This window comes from Anabrus simplex, chromosome 10 (assembly GCF_040414725.1).
Source record: "Anabrus simplex isolate iqAnaSimp1 chromosome 10, ASM4041472v1, whole genome shotgun sequence".
NCBI lineage: Eukaryota > Metazoa > Arthropoda > Insecta > Orthoptera > Tettigoniidae > Anabrus > Anabrus simplex.
The window spans coordinates 5,472,599-5,486,107 of record NC_090274.1 but is presented as its reverse complement, the minus strand read 5'-3'; the positions used below and the strand labels follow the sequence as shown (position 1 = coordinate 5,486,107).

General features: G+C 38.7%; 2 protein-coding genes across 2 annotated transcripts in view; one reads left to right on the top strand and one right to left on the bottom strand.

Annotated features, from left to right (window-relative positions):
- Window positions 1-2,905, top strand: part of niki (nimA-like kinase) — a 73,427-nt gene extending 70,522 nt beyond the window's left edge. Inside the window, exon 10 of the mRNA XM_068229492.1 lies at window positions 2,735-2,905. Coding sequence (XP_068085593.1) covers window positions 2,735-2,905 — 171 coding nt within the window. The remainder of the gene's footprint in view (window positions 1-2,734) is intronic.
- Window positions 1-13,509, bottom strand: part of LOC136881908 (arrestin domain-containing protein 3) — a 67,097-nt gene that overhangs the window by 5,189 nt on the left and 48,399 nt on the right. The window lies entirely within an intron of this gene.

The window sequence follows — 13,509 nt, the reverse complement described above, 5'->3', positions numbered from 1 at the left end:
TACAGTCTGATTCATCTTCACTGAAAACACCTTCACTCGAATCATCCTCACTGTCTAAATCATACCGATTTCAGATTCTGTCAGCTTCGTCTTAGTCATTTTCAATGAACAGTTTCTAGTAAGAGCCACTGTTACAATAGAAACTAGCACAGTGTCACAACAGATATATTCTAGGTGGGCAAGCCAATACCTGCGAGTACCTTAGACTGAGCCTGGGTGTCAGCGTAACAATGTCAAAATAAAGTGCATAATAATGAAGAATGGCTATTAAAATAATGAATGAAGCCATTATATTATAAAACATAGTGTTTATGAGCATAAATAGAATGAGAAGTTCCTGCAAAGAAAAGGAACGAGTAAACAGTACAAAATATGACGAGGTGAGTCTGGGAGACTCCCTTTAGGAGTTCTAGGGTCAATGAGTGGAGCAATGATACTTTACAGATAATACAGTCCAACCTACTCTAACGCTCACATTTTTTGCACGGAACCTATTTTATTTTTCATAAGACACATGTTAAATAAGCCTCTTTTAAGCGGACACCTTGAATTCTCGACATTGGATATCACCATTAGTTTTCTCCACTTGACTTAAGCGGACACTTTACACGTTTTACATTAAATCAATAAAATCCACCTGTTTGATACTGTATATTTTCGCTTTAAGCAAATGAATTATTTATAGTACTGTTTTCTATGTAAGATGAAACATGTACCGACTAATTTTAAAATAAATCAACGTTATTTTAATGTAAGAAGAATTGTGAGATTTCAGAGTGGTGGAACAGTGGAACTTCTCAAACTTACAAGTTTTACACACCGCTTACTCCAGCAACTTGCCTCCTTGCTGCCCCAAGTCTTCCCAGCCAAAGGTTTCCGACATTTTCATAACACCACTCTTTTTCATAGGTAATAAATTTGATATTATTCCATATTGAAGAGCAATATAATATAAAACAAAAGCTAAAAGGTTTCCACGTAGTCACGCAGTGCGCGTTTCGAAAGGTACCTTGCCTTTTTTCATCAGGAGAAAACAGAAACGCAACCACACCAATGGTTGCTGAGAGAACGAACTTGGGGTGATATTGTTTTATACAGGCAAGAACATCCACTCCTTGGAACGTGACGTCGTGACCAGCAACAGCTGATTTATCAGGTTGGTTGAGTCTGGTACACCTATTACGTTCCTCATTGCGAGTACATATTGTTCTCAAAGTCTTGCCACAAGTACAGGGAACTCTGTAGATACCAGGTTGTTGCAATTTAGGCAAACTGTCCTTAGTTGGTTGCAAGAGTTGCCTAATCTTAATTGAAGTTCCAAATACAGTTTGTACATTGTACTTATGTAAGATTTTAGCAATACAATCCATTGTGTTACGTATGTAAGGTAGGTAAGCTGTTGCTTTTATATCTTTTTTATCAACAGACATCCGTTTATGCATCGGTTTCAGAACAATAGAGATCAAAGCTTTGGTGTTAATTCTCTTGTAGAGCAGACACTACACAAATCCTCCTGGTCCTAGTAGTTAAGAGTTGTAAGGATAGCATGCTTCTGGGCAGGGTGAGGGTGAGAATCTGCATGGAGATATCTATTGGTGTGCGTTGGCTTACGGTTTTCTCCTCATGAAACGCGTGTTTATTACACGGCAATTATTACATCATGAAGAGATAAATAATAATAATAATAATAAAGGGGTATGGCCTCCGGAGAGGGCTGGTGCGAGTCTTTTTCTCGTAGAGGGCCTATTAGGCGACCTGCATGTCTGTGAAGATGAGGGCCCTACCTAGGATTATTTCTAATGCTGAATACGCCACATACACCCAGGCCCCGAGGCACTGGAATTAACCAATTAAGGTTAAAATTCCCGACCCGGCCGGGAATTGAACCTCGGACCCTCTGAACCGAAGGCCAGTACGCTGACCATACAGCCAACGAGTCGGACATGAATAGATTAATATTGTAGAATAACTAACGATGGCAGGAGTAACAACTATCTTACGGAAAGAAATTTGCTTATTTCGAACATTGATGTAAGAATTAAAAGGATGTTTTTGAAGACTTTTGTCTGGAGCATGGCATTGCATCGAAGTGAAATATGGAAAATAGCTAGCTCAGAAAGAAAAATAATAGAAAATTTGAAATCTGGTTGAAGGTGAGACGGGTGGACTAAATCACGAATGAAGACATACTGAATCAGATGGGCAACAGGAGATTCAAACTGCAATTTTTTTAAATATATATATTTTGTGCTATTTGCTTTACGTTGCACCGACACAGATGGGTCTTATGGCGACGACGGGACAGGAAAGGCCTAGGAATGGGAAGGAAGCGGTCATGGCCTTAATTAAGGTACAGCCCCAGCATTTGCCTGGTGTGAAAATGGGAAACCGCGGAAAACCAACTTCAGGGCTGCCGTCAGAGGGGTTCGAATCCACTATCTCCCGGATGCGCCCCTAACCGCACAGCCAACTCGCCCAGTGATTCAAACTACTAAGTTACACGAGTTATTAAATGAAATACTTAATTATGAACAATTTCCTACAAAAGTCAAACAAGAAAATCTTAAAAATCATAAAACGGTAAATCTAAAATTCAAAATTCTAAAATTTTGAATTTTAAAAGGCTATTAAAGAAACTTCAGCCATCAAATGTTTGAGCATGATGTAAACCCTACATTCTATCTACAGCTGATATGGAGAGGTTAATAACCATTCATTTGCTTTTTCATTTCAGGGAGATTCGGGAAGCCCTGTGTATTTTGAGGGCATCTTGGTTGGAATTCACTCTGGTGGATCAGATGTTACTTCAGTTACCAACGATGAGGTTTTAAATAAACATACTAATGTGTCATATTTTCTAAGTTGGATTATAAATGCAATATCTGAAGTAAATAATGAAAACTAAATGCGACCTTTTGACTGGTAGCTAAGTCTAATAATAGATTGTTTAAATAAATTATTAAATTATTATTGCAAAGAGAAAAATGTTCTGCTTCCATTACCAGAAGAAACAAACCATACTTTAAGACTAAGGGTACTACCACACTGCAGCAAACTCAGGCAGTCATCAAGATGTCGCTTGGAGAAGAGGATGCAGATGAATGCATACCAGTGATTGTTCTTAAATTCAAAACCACCACAAAATTTTGGGTTCATCGTTTAAATGTTAAAAGATTTGAAAATAATAGGCGAGTGTCCTTGATAAATGAACTGCGGAACTATGAAGGTAAGTTTCTTAATTACACGGGATGACCCCCGCAACTTTCGACCTTTTATTAAGTTGACTGAGAGCCTCCGTGACTCAGGCGGCAGCGCGCCGGCCTCTCACCACTGGGTTCCGTGGTTCAAATCACGGTCACTCCATGTGAGATTTGTGCTGGACAAAGCGCAGGCGGGACAGGTTTTCCCTGTCATCATTTCATTCTAGCAACACTCTCCAATATCATTTCATTTCATCTGTTATTCATTAATCATTGCCCCAGAGGAGTGCAACAGGCTTTAGCAGCCGGCACAATTCCTATCGTCGCCATTAGATGGGGGCTTCATTCATTCCAATCCTGACCCGGTCAAACGACTGGAAACAGGCTGTGGATTTTCATTTCATTAAGTTGACTGGGAACGAGATTACAAAACAAGACACAAAGAGCATAGTCCCAGAAGAAGAAGAAAAAAAAACTTGTAAGACTGAGGTGAGTAAAACAAAATAATAGAACCTGTAGTGGGGTAAATATCTTTAGTTTAATACTCCTTTTGATATGGATACTTCACATTACACAAGAGTATACAGTTCAGTGTCATTTGATAAATTGCCGAAGGGTGTGTCAGGAGAAGGAGGAACGGAATGGAAAGGGGAAGGCCCTGATAGTGGACGATTCGATGACTGGTCTTGCTCCTCCGGATGGCGGTTCAGAAGAGTCATCACATCTATTTTAAATCGCCGCTTTCTTCTACATCTTCAACTAGACTTTCCAAAACCGAGCTCGATAGCTGCACTCGCTTAAGTGCGGCCAGTATCCAGTATTCGGGAGATAGTGGGTTCGAACCCCACTGTCGGCCGCTCTGAAGATGATTTTCTGTGGTTTCCCATTTTCACACCAGGCAAATGCTGGGGCTGTACCCTAATTAAGGCCATGACCGCTTCCTTCCCATTCCTAGCTCTTTCTTGTCCCATCATCGCCATAAGACCTATTTGTGTCGCTGCGATGTAAAGCAACTTGAAAATAAAATTCCAAAAAACCAAGAGTTGAGTTTTCTGTTGTCTCCAATGATGCCAGTTTGTTTGTTCTTGCATGTCGAAAGGCCATCATGGGTTCTGCAACCTTATCAGCTGCAGTTTGTTTTTTATGTCTTTGCGAGGATACAGAGTGTACAACAGGAGGCTCACCTTAAGAAGGAGCCTCAGCACAACTTCTGCCTGACTGATGCAGCCTCAGCAGTGTGGTCTTCTGGTACTTCGAGGACTAGTTGATTGAAGCAGGTGGCCTCAGCGACCCCGAAACGGGTTCGTTACATGCAGTATGGTCATACCCTAAGAATTTAGCATCGTTATTAACACATTGTGAACCGAGTGGACTGGCCGCGCTATGGCTTTGGTGCCAAGCTCTGTATTTGGGAGATCAGCAGATTCGTAACTCATCGGCTGTCCTGAGAATGGCTTTCTTTGGTTTGCTATTTTTACTTCGGGCAGATGTCAGAATGCTTCCTATTCATTGGCCACAGTCGATTCCTTCCACCTTATTACCCATCACTCATTTCATCTTCATTAGCTCCTCAAGTGAGGTTGGCGTCTGGCCACAAAAACATGTCATATAATTTGTCTCGCCTCATCCCTGTCCCCTATCAGGAAACAGGACCACGGGATAGGCTGAGCCAGTTCCACTGAGGCCAAGCGTGAATTTTAATAATATTCTCATGGTGCCAAATCGGTTATATGCAATGTAGGTTGTTGGAATATATTTACATGACGTATTAACTAGTTCATTTGCAATAGCTTGTGGTGTTGCATCACTTCTTGCAGTGGCTTGATGCCATGGGTTTCACAGAACTTTTTGATGCTAAGGGGACAGATTGTATAACAGAAATTCTGAATATGATAACCTCCTCAGCAAATTCCAACTAAGCAGCGTGAAATTTTGTATGCCAAATGTTTGTGAAAACTTTATAAATGCTAAAAAGTAATATTCAATCTGAATAATGCTACTAATTTGAAAATATTTTTATGTTGGTCACATTAACATATTTAACCCTTTACTGCATAGCATTGCCTTGAGGCAACATATCCCTTTTAACCTATGTGTGCGAGACAAGACAGAGGTAGTTTTATGGCACGTATACCAGTGATGCCTACAAACCCGTCAACATCCAGGTGTACCAATGACCGTGTGGCCTCTCCATACAGTTACCAGAGGCTTCACGAGTATCTTCCAGCTCAAAATCAAAGACATTACTAACGTACGGTCATACAAGTTTACTTGTGCCTTACAATATGTACCAGTGGTCAATAGGCAGTAATGATCTGTCTTTGAATGTTATAAGCTTAGTGTAGTATGAAGGTAATCGCAAAAATAAGGTCTCCTATTTTTTTATAAATACATAGACCTGTTTATTTCTACAATCGTTTACATCATTTTACAGCTTGAACATTTAGCTATTTTTCAACATAATCACCATTCCAGACAATGATTTTTGTAGATGCTGTGACAGTTTTGGTATGCTCATGTCATACCAGCTCGCCGCCATGCTGTTCAGAAAGTTGTGAGTGGCGTTTTGGGAAACCTCAGAAACTAAAGTGCTAGATCATCCAGGGTGATCCGCCAATCTTCACGCATGATTTGCTCAACCTTCATGTCTGCTTCGATGGTCTCCCGCTCCTTCGTTCGTTCGTTCGTCGTGAATTTCAGTCCGACCGGCTGCAAACTCTCTTCACCACTTACGAACATTTTTGACGTTCGTGCACGACTCACCATACACTTCCGTCAATTGGCGATGGATTTCAATCGGTTCAATACCTTTTGCGTAAAAGAAACCGAATAACTGCGCGCACTTTGCAGTAACATCCAATGGGAGCTCCATTCTCAACGGCTGCCAAGCCAAGTCAGAGTGCCTCAGCGCAGCGTGCGGAGGAAAAACTCTTCACAATATTGTGACCACGAACAGGGTTCTGTATTAATAAAAATATAGGAGACCTTATTTTTGGGATTACCCTCGTAATAGCAAACAATCGTGTGTGTGTGTGTGTGTGTGTGTGTGTGTGTGTGTGTGTGTGTGTGTGGATAAGGGTAAACCACATCACATACACGAGTGTTAAGGTATTAGCTCCAGTTATGAACAGCTGGTAAATATAAGACACTGAACGCATCTTGAACATCAAAGCCTGAAATGTTTGTCACTAAATGCAAAAGAAATATAATTCATGCAATAGAGAGTTAAGTTCAACATTTTCGACATCCTTTGGTTAGCTGTTATTTAAAATAATAAACCTCATTTTTGTCTGTATTGAACTGAAATGGCGTATGGCTTTTAGTGCCGGGAGTGTCTGAGGACAAGTTCGGCTCGCCAGGTGCAGGTCTTTTGATTTGACTCCCTTAGGTGAGCTGCGCGTCGTGATGAGGAGGAAATGATGATGAAGACGACACATACACCCAGCCCCCCTGCCAGCGAAATTAACCAATTAAGGTTAAAATTCCCGACCCTGCCGGGAATCGAACCCGGGACCCCTGTGACCAAAGGCCAGCACGCTAACCGTTTAGCCATGGAGCCGGACATTGAACTGAGATTACAAAGCTTTGAAAATGTTTTAGGGTCCACCTTATTCAATACTATACAATTTGTTGTGTAGATGTAATTACAACATATTATGTTTATTCAGAACTAGTTTTGATGCTATACTGCATCATCATCAACTGAACAGAGGCATTGGGAAACTGGCAATCATATAAATATTATCAACATCAACACAAATTAATATCTTATAATATTACAATTAAAATGAAAAGATATAGGGATTCACCTTCCTTTCCCAACAAGTCGAAAATTTGTGGGTGTGTTGTACCAACCTGTTGTATGTCCGTCGCTCCCTTCTCGATCCGCCAGCCAGCTACACGCGTGCCAGTGTGTTATTCTTCGAGCCTCGACGCGCAGCCCTCAGTGCGCGTGCCTGGAACGTCGTGTGTGCTATATAAAGGAGCTCCTAGCCTGTCCAGACGCCCACTGACCCCGGTGTCCAGCTCCAGAATACACCCTACGTCGAGCAAGGAGGCTACTCCTCTTGAAAATGTGCTTCGGCCAGGTGGACTGAATTTCTGGCAGTAAGAGGTCTCACCTCGGGTCACCGCTCCTCTTGCCTATTCCGCTGTCCAAGCCCAGTCTTACCATTATATGCCACTATCATTCCCTAGCTAATGCAAGCTCCCATTATCGACTTAGTTTCGCTAAGTAGGAACTCTTCAGTCATTGAACTTACGTTAATGAACTCAGACACTTCAACAAGGAAGGACTCTCTGAGATATTTACGTCAGTGCTTCTGATAGTTTTCGACTATCAAGAACTTTTCATGTCACAAAGACTATCTTTCCGAAATAGTAGTGAACGTGAATACTCCAACGTGTATATAGTGTACAAAGACAGACTCTTTCTCCAAATTCATAGTTCAATTTGCTTCGAGATAACTTTCAGTTTTGTTAGTGTAAATATTGTAATTTTACATCTGAAGCAAATAAAGAAGTTGTGCTTTTTGTAAACCCAACCTTGTTTACAACACAACCTATTAAAAAATTATGTGATCAGGTTCGCTATAATTTTTGTAATTTTAAGGTGAATTCAAGTTAAAATTCACACATAAAGTTATTAAAATAAGTACATTCATAAAACTCTTTGTGCTTAATTAAATACACTCAGTAATTCTGCGTATAGTGCTATCATAAAAACAGATTCCATAAAGTTATACAGTAACAGTATTGTTCAGTGAAGCGAGCCTGATGAGGTGGGAACATACATAAAGTCCTTAACCTATTAACAAGAACTACGTTTACTAGTTCAAATTCGGACCTGTGAATAATAAGAAATGTAACAGTCATAATGTCCCAGAGGGAAGGCAAGATATAAGACCGTGTCCAGTATCGTAAATGTTTATATGACTCGCTTCAAAAGGTTGTTGACTGAGCAAAGCGTAATGAAGCACTATGAGCAGTGATATGATGGAGTTCAAGTGCTCACGATGGGTTGGGACAGGAAAGGAAGAATAGGGGTAAGTGTGAGGAGCGGCAGCAGGAGGGGGACGAAAGGAATAACAAGCGAAACTATCATGCATAACAAGAAAAACTGAACTATTGACTGGAACCGGTACGTTTTTAAAAAATGCAATAGAATTTTGATTTTTCGGAAATCTCATTTGGACTGAAGTATTGATCTAAGTATATATAGCAACATTCTGTAACATCAAGCAAACTTCCCTTACCTAAAATCTCCAGGATCTCAATGTCTTGCTCTATAGTTGTGAATTTATGTTTTGTTTGTGTATGTGCTGGCCTACAGCGGAAAGCTTGTTATACTTTACGGCATTAACATGTTCTGTATATCTGATTTTGAAGTTGTGTCCTGTTTGACCCAGATACATGCAACCACAATCATTACATTGAAACCTATCTATGCCTGATTTGGAATAAGGACTGGATTTATTGATTGAAGTTGAATTATGCAATACTTCAATGTTACTATTATCGATACGAAATGAAACCTTGACATTATGCTTTTTGAAAATATTAGTAAATCTATATACATCCTTATTATGAGTAAATGTTGCAAAAGCCTTTTGACTAGGTTTATCTTTAAGTAAGGTGGTTCGTGGCTCTAAAGAAGACTTTATCGAACGTATAATCAACAATGTTAAGTATCGCTTACCAACCACGTTACTTAAAGATAAACCTAGTCAAAAGACTTTTGCAACATTTACTTTTAATAAGGAATATAAAGGTCTACTAATATTTTCAAAAAGCATAATGTCAAGGTTTCATTTCGTACCGATAATAGTAACACTGAAGCTGTTACTCCTCCTGAACAAGATAGATTCAGACATGGACACAGCGGCACCGATCAAGTTCTTGCCCTAACCACACATATTGAAGCTGTTTTCAAGGACAACTAAAATCAACAGCTGTTTTCATCGACTTGACAGGTGCATATGACACTGTTTGGCGACAGGGATTGATCTACAGACTACTGCAAGTTGTACCAAGTTGAGAAATCGTGAATCTAATCTCTAACATGCTTAGTGAAAGACAATTCGAAGTATTTCTAGGCAACACTAAAAGCCACAAACGAAAACTAAATAACGGTCTACCACAGGGATCTGATTTAGCACCATTGCTATGCAACTTGTACATTCATGATTTACCAACCACAACATCAACTAAATTCATATATGCTGATGACATCGCACTGGTAGCACAGAGAAATAACTTTGAAGATGGTGAACAAATTCTTACGGAGGACCTCAAGAACTAAGTTTAAGTTATAAGGAGATTCCCACCTTCCAATACTTGTCAATTTCTATATAATGGTTTTATTAATTACATGATATAATCCAGCTTAATCTCTAGGATATGTTTTGTTCTGATTATGGAACATCTTTAGCTAAAAGATTTGACAAAATGGTAAGACAATTAAAATACATGTGATAGTTATGATGATTAAAAAAAATGTTCATTCATGTTGGGTTAAAATTTCCAAGAAGTCAGTATCCAAGTGATGAAGCAAAATCGGCGTAAGGGTTCTTCTTTATGTTGGAGACGTGTATACTTGTTAATCTTGAAGATAAAATTGGAGATATAAAAGATTTTCTTAAAGTATAGTTATCGGGGGAACTCTTGAAAAATAACCGTAGCTGAAGTTGAGTTGCAGTTAGACTATTAAAATAAGTCTGAAACAAGAAGAAAATAAGTAAAATGGAGGATATTTTAAAGGAGAAAATCTTGTAAGAATGTATGTTCATGAGGATAAAAGGATAATGGAGTTGTTTACCTTGTAGTCGATCGTGTCGTATTTGGCATCCTCCCTTATGCTGTGTCATTAACTGACTGAGCGTGTGTGAGGCTCTTGCGGTGGGCGAGGAATTGCAGAAGGAGATGTAGGGGAAATGGGGGAAGCAGGTGAAATGTTGTGTAGGGTGGAGCTAACTGAGGAGTTGTGTTAGGCTAGGGGAAACGGAAGGAAAAGTAGGGGGAATATTGTGTAGGGTGGAGCTAATTGGAAGGAGGTGTGTTGGTTGTTTTTTGGGATCCTTTTTGATGGCTTTTCTAGACGAGTCTAATTTGGTAGCCTCTTCTAACAGTATATTGATATTCTTCGTAATTTCGTTAATATTCTGGCTGGGTTTTTTTTCCCTGATGAATCTCAATATAGATATTCATTAATTTACCTTTGTTTAACGTTTGTAGGATGGTCAAGTCCCTTTCTATTGATGTAAAATTGTGTTTATATTCAGTCATATAAGACTAATGGCCGAGTACTTCCTATGTTTTTCAGCATCAATACGTTCTTGATATCTTACTAAGAAATTATGGCCTGTTTGCCCAATGTATGAATGGCACAATTTGAGCATTTAAGTCTATATATCCCCGAATTTAAATATTTATTATTACTTGCAATGCTTTGGTCATTGAAAATTAAATGTTGATTGTTGTTATTGGTGCGAAAAGCGATTTTAAAATCGAATTTCTTAAATATAATAGTAATCTGGTAAATGTTCCCATTATTATAAATAAAAGTGGCAAAATTTTTCTTTTTATGTTCTTTTACCGGCTGTGTTTGACGTTTATTCTTCATTTTATTTATTTATCTATGTAGTGTTTTGTGTATCCATTGCTTATCGCTATTTTGTAAATGAGATTAATTTCTTTTGGGAGATCGTTTTTGGACAAGGGAATGTTAAAGGCTCTATTTAACATGCTTAAAAAGGAACTTCCTGTATGTGCCTCAGGATGGTACGAATGTTTTCATATGGTATTTATAGTTTGAGTCGGTTTTCTGAAGATTGAAAATGATAACTTTTCTTCTTTCTTTTCGACTGTTAAATCAAGGAAATTTAGTTTTTTATTGTTCTCCGTTTCTAACGTGAATTTTTTAAAAGGGTCTAAACTGTTGATTTGGTCTATTAAATTAGTGCTATTATTTATTTGTTCATCTATAATTGAAAAAATGTCATCAACAATCCTTAGCCAGATAATAATACCTTTCTCGTCATTTAAAATTTTATGTTTTTCTAAATGATCCGTCTATATTTCAGTAAGGATACCTGATGCTGGAGATCCCACTGAGAGACCACTTTGTTGATATACTGTGTTATTTAAGGAAAAGTAATTATTGTTAAGTGTAAATTCTAAGAGTAACATAAATTCTTCTATTTCACGGTTACTAAGTTTCTTATGTGTCCTTAAGTTGTTCTTAATTATATCTAGAGTTTCTTTCGTGGGGATGGTAGAATACACATTAGTAACGTCGAATGAGTTCAAGGTGAAAGAAGGTTTTAATTTAGTGTTCTTAATAATTTTACAAAATTCTATTGAATTACTGATTATGGTTCTACTTTGGAAAGTATAGTACTTTTTTAGAAAGCTATTGATAAATTTAGAGGTTTTGTAGGTAGGACTGTTTTTGAAGTTAATGATTGGTCTTATGGGTATGTCAGGTTTGTGTATCTTAGGCAAAGCTCTTGCTATTGGTTGTCTTGGATTCATATTAATTAGGCTTGATATTTCATTTTCATTATGGATGAAATTAATGTTTTCAAGTATTTGTTTTAGTTTTCTTTGGACAGAGTTAGTCGGGTCTTTTTTAATTTTTGTGAAAGCATTATCTGAGAAAAATGCTTCAGTTTTTTTCTATGTATTCTTTTTTGTGCATAATAACTGACACATTACATTTATCCGCCTTTGTGATTATAAGGTTATTATCTTTTATTTTTTGTTTTAATCCTTTGATGTCTGTAGAAGGTAAATGGGGTGTGCTAACTTTCTGATCTTTAAATATTTCTTGAAGTTTATTTTTGACTTCAAATTTAGTTTCAAGTTGTTGATCTATTGGAAGCTGAGCTATGACTTGTTCTACTTCAGCAATGGTTGTTGTGTATTGCTTTTGGTTGTATGGACTAGACCAATTATGTTTGGGTCCTTTGTTGATGATCTGTAACTCTTTGTCCTCGAAAACAACATCAGTTAGATTCTTAGTTGGGGGGGTGATTTGTTGAATTGGGTTCGATGTTAATGGATGATTCTTTTGACTGATTTATGCTTTTTTGATTTAGAGTTAGATTGTAAAGTATTTTGTTCAAGTTTTCTTGTTTCTTATCTAAGATGTTTTGAATTTTAGTATTACCATATTTCAAAAAGGACTTCAAGAAGATGTCATCTTTCTTTAAGACCTGGAGATTGATCCCCAGCACAACAAAAACTGAAGTCTCTTGTTTCCATCTAGTGAACCGTGCTACAAACTACAAACCAAGAGCTCTGCTCAGTGGACGAAAGCTGAGGTACAGTCCTTTCCCAAAATATCTTGGAGTCACTTTAGATAGAACCTTGAACTTCAAAGACCATATCAATGAGCTTTCTCATAAAGTCGCTGCAAGAAACAACATACTACATAAGCTCTGTGCTCCTGTCTGGTTGGAAAGTGTACATGTGAAGACACAAAATTGAACGATACAATGCGTTGCATTACTGGTACCATCAAATCAACTCCATGTCACTGGTTACCTGTGCTGAGTCACATCCCTCCACTTCACTTAAGGCGGAAGCAAGCTCTACTAAGGGAAGCCAAGAAAATCTTTGCATCACCCTCTTTGCCACTGCACCAGGAATTGCGCCATCCGTCACTGCAGCGACTGCAGTCAAGAAGACCAGCAAGTGTCACTGCATGTCAACTCATTGCAGATGAAAGCTGGAAGCATGAATGGTCAACACAAATGTCCACCATCTTGATCCCACAAAGAAGTCCGGCTCCATGGCTAAATGGTTAGCGTGCTGGCCTTTGGTTACAGGGGTTCCGGATTCGATTCCCGGCAGGGTCGGGAATTTTAACCAAAATTGGTTAATTATCAATGGTACGGACGCTGGGTGTATGTGTCACCTTCATCATAATTTCATCCTTATTACGACGCGCAAGTCGCCTACGGGAGTCAAATCAAAAGACCTGCATCTGGCGAGCCGAACTTGTCCTCGGACACTCCTGGCACTAAAAGCCATACGCCATTTCATTTTCATCCCACAAAGAAGCCAAATGGTTTTGACCTATCGATGAATCTCTGGTGCCGTATCAAAAGGTTAAGAACTGGACATGATTGTTGCAATTACTTCAGGTACAAGTGGGGTTGGATCAGTTCACCAATGTGTGATTGTAACCTGGAAGAACAGACGATTCAGCACCTGCTCCAACGCTGTCCTCTTCATTCGTACCCTGGCACTCCTGACGATTTGTTCGCTCTCACACCCGTTTTAACTGAATGGCTGAGGATGGACT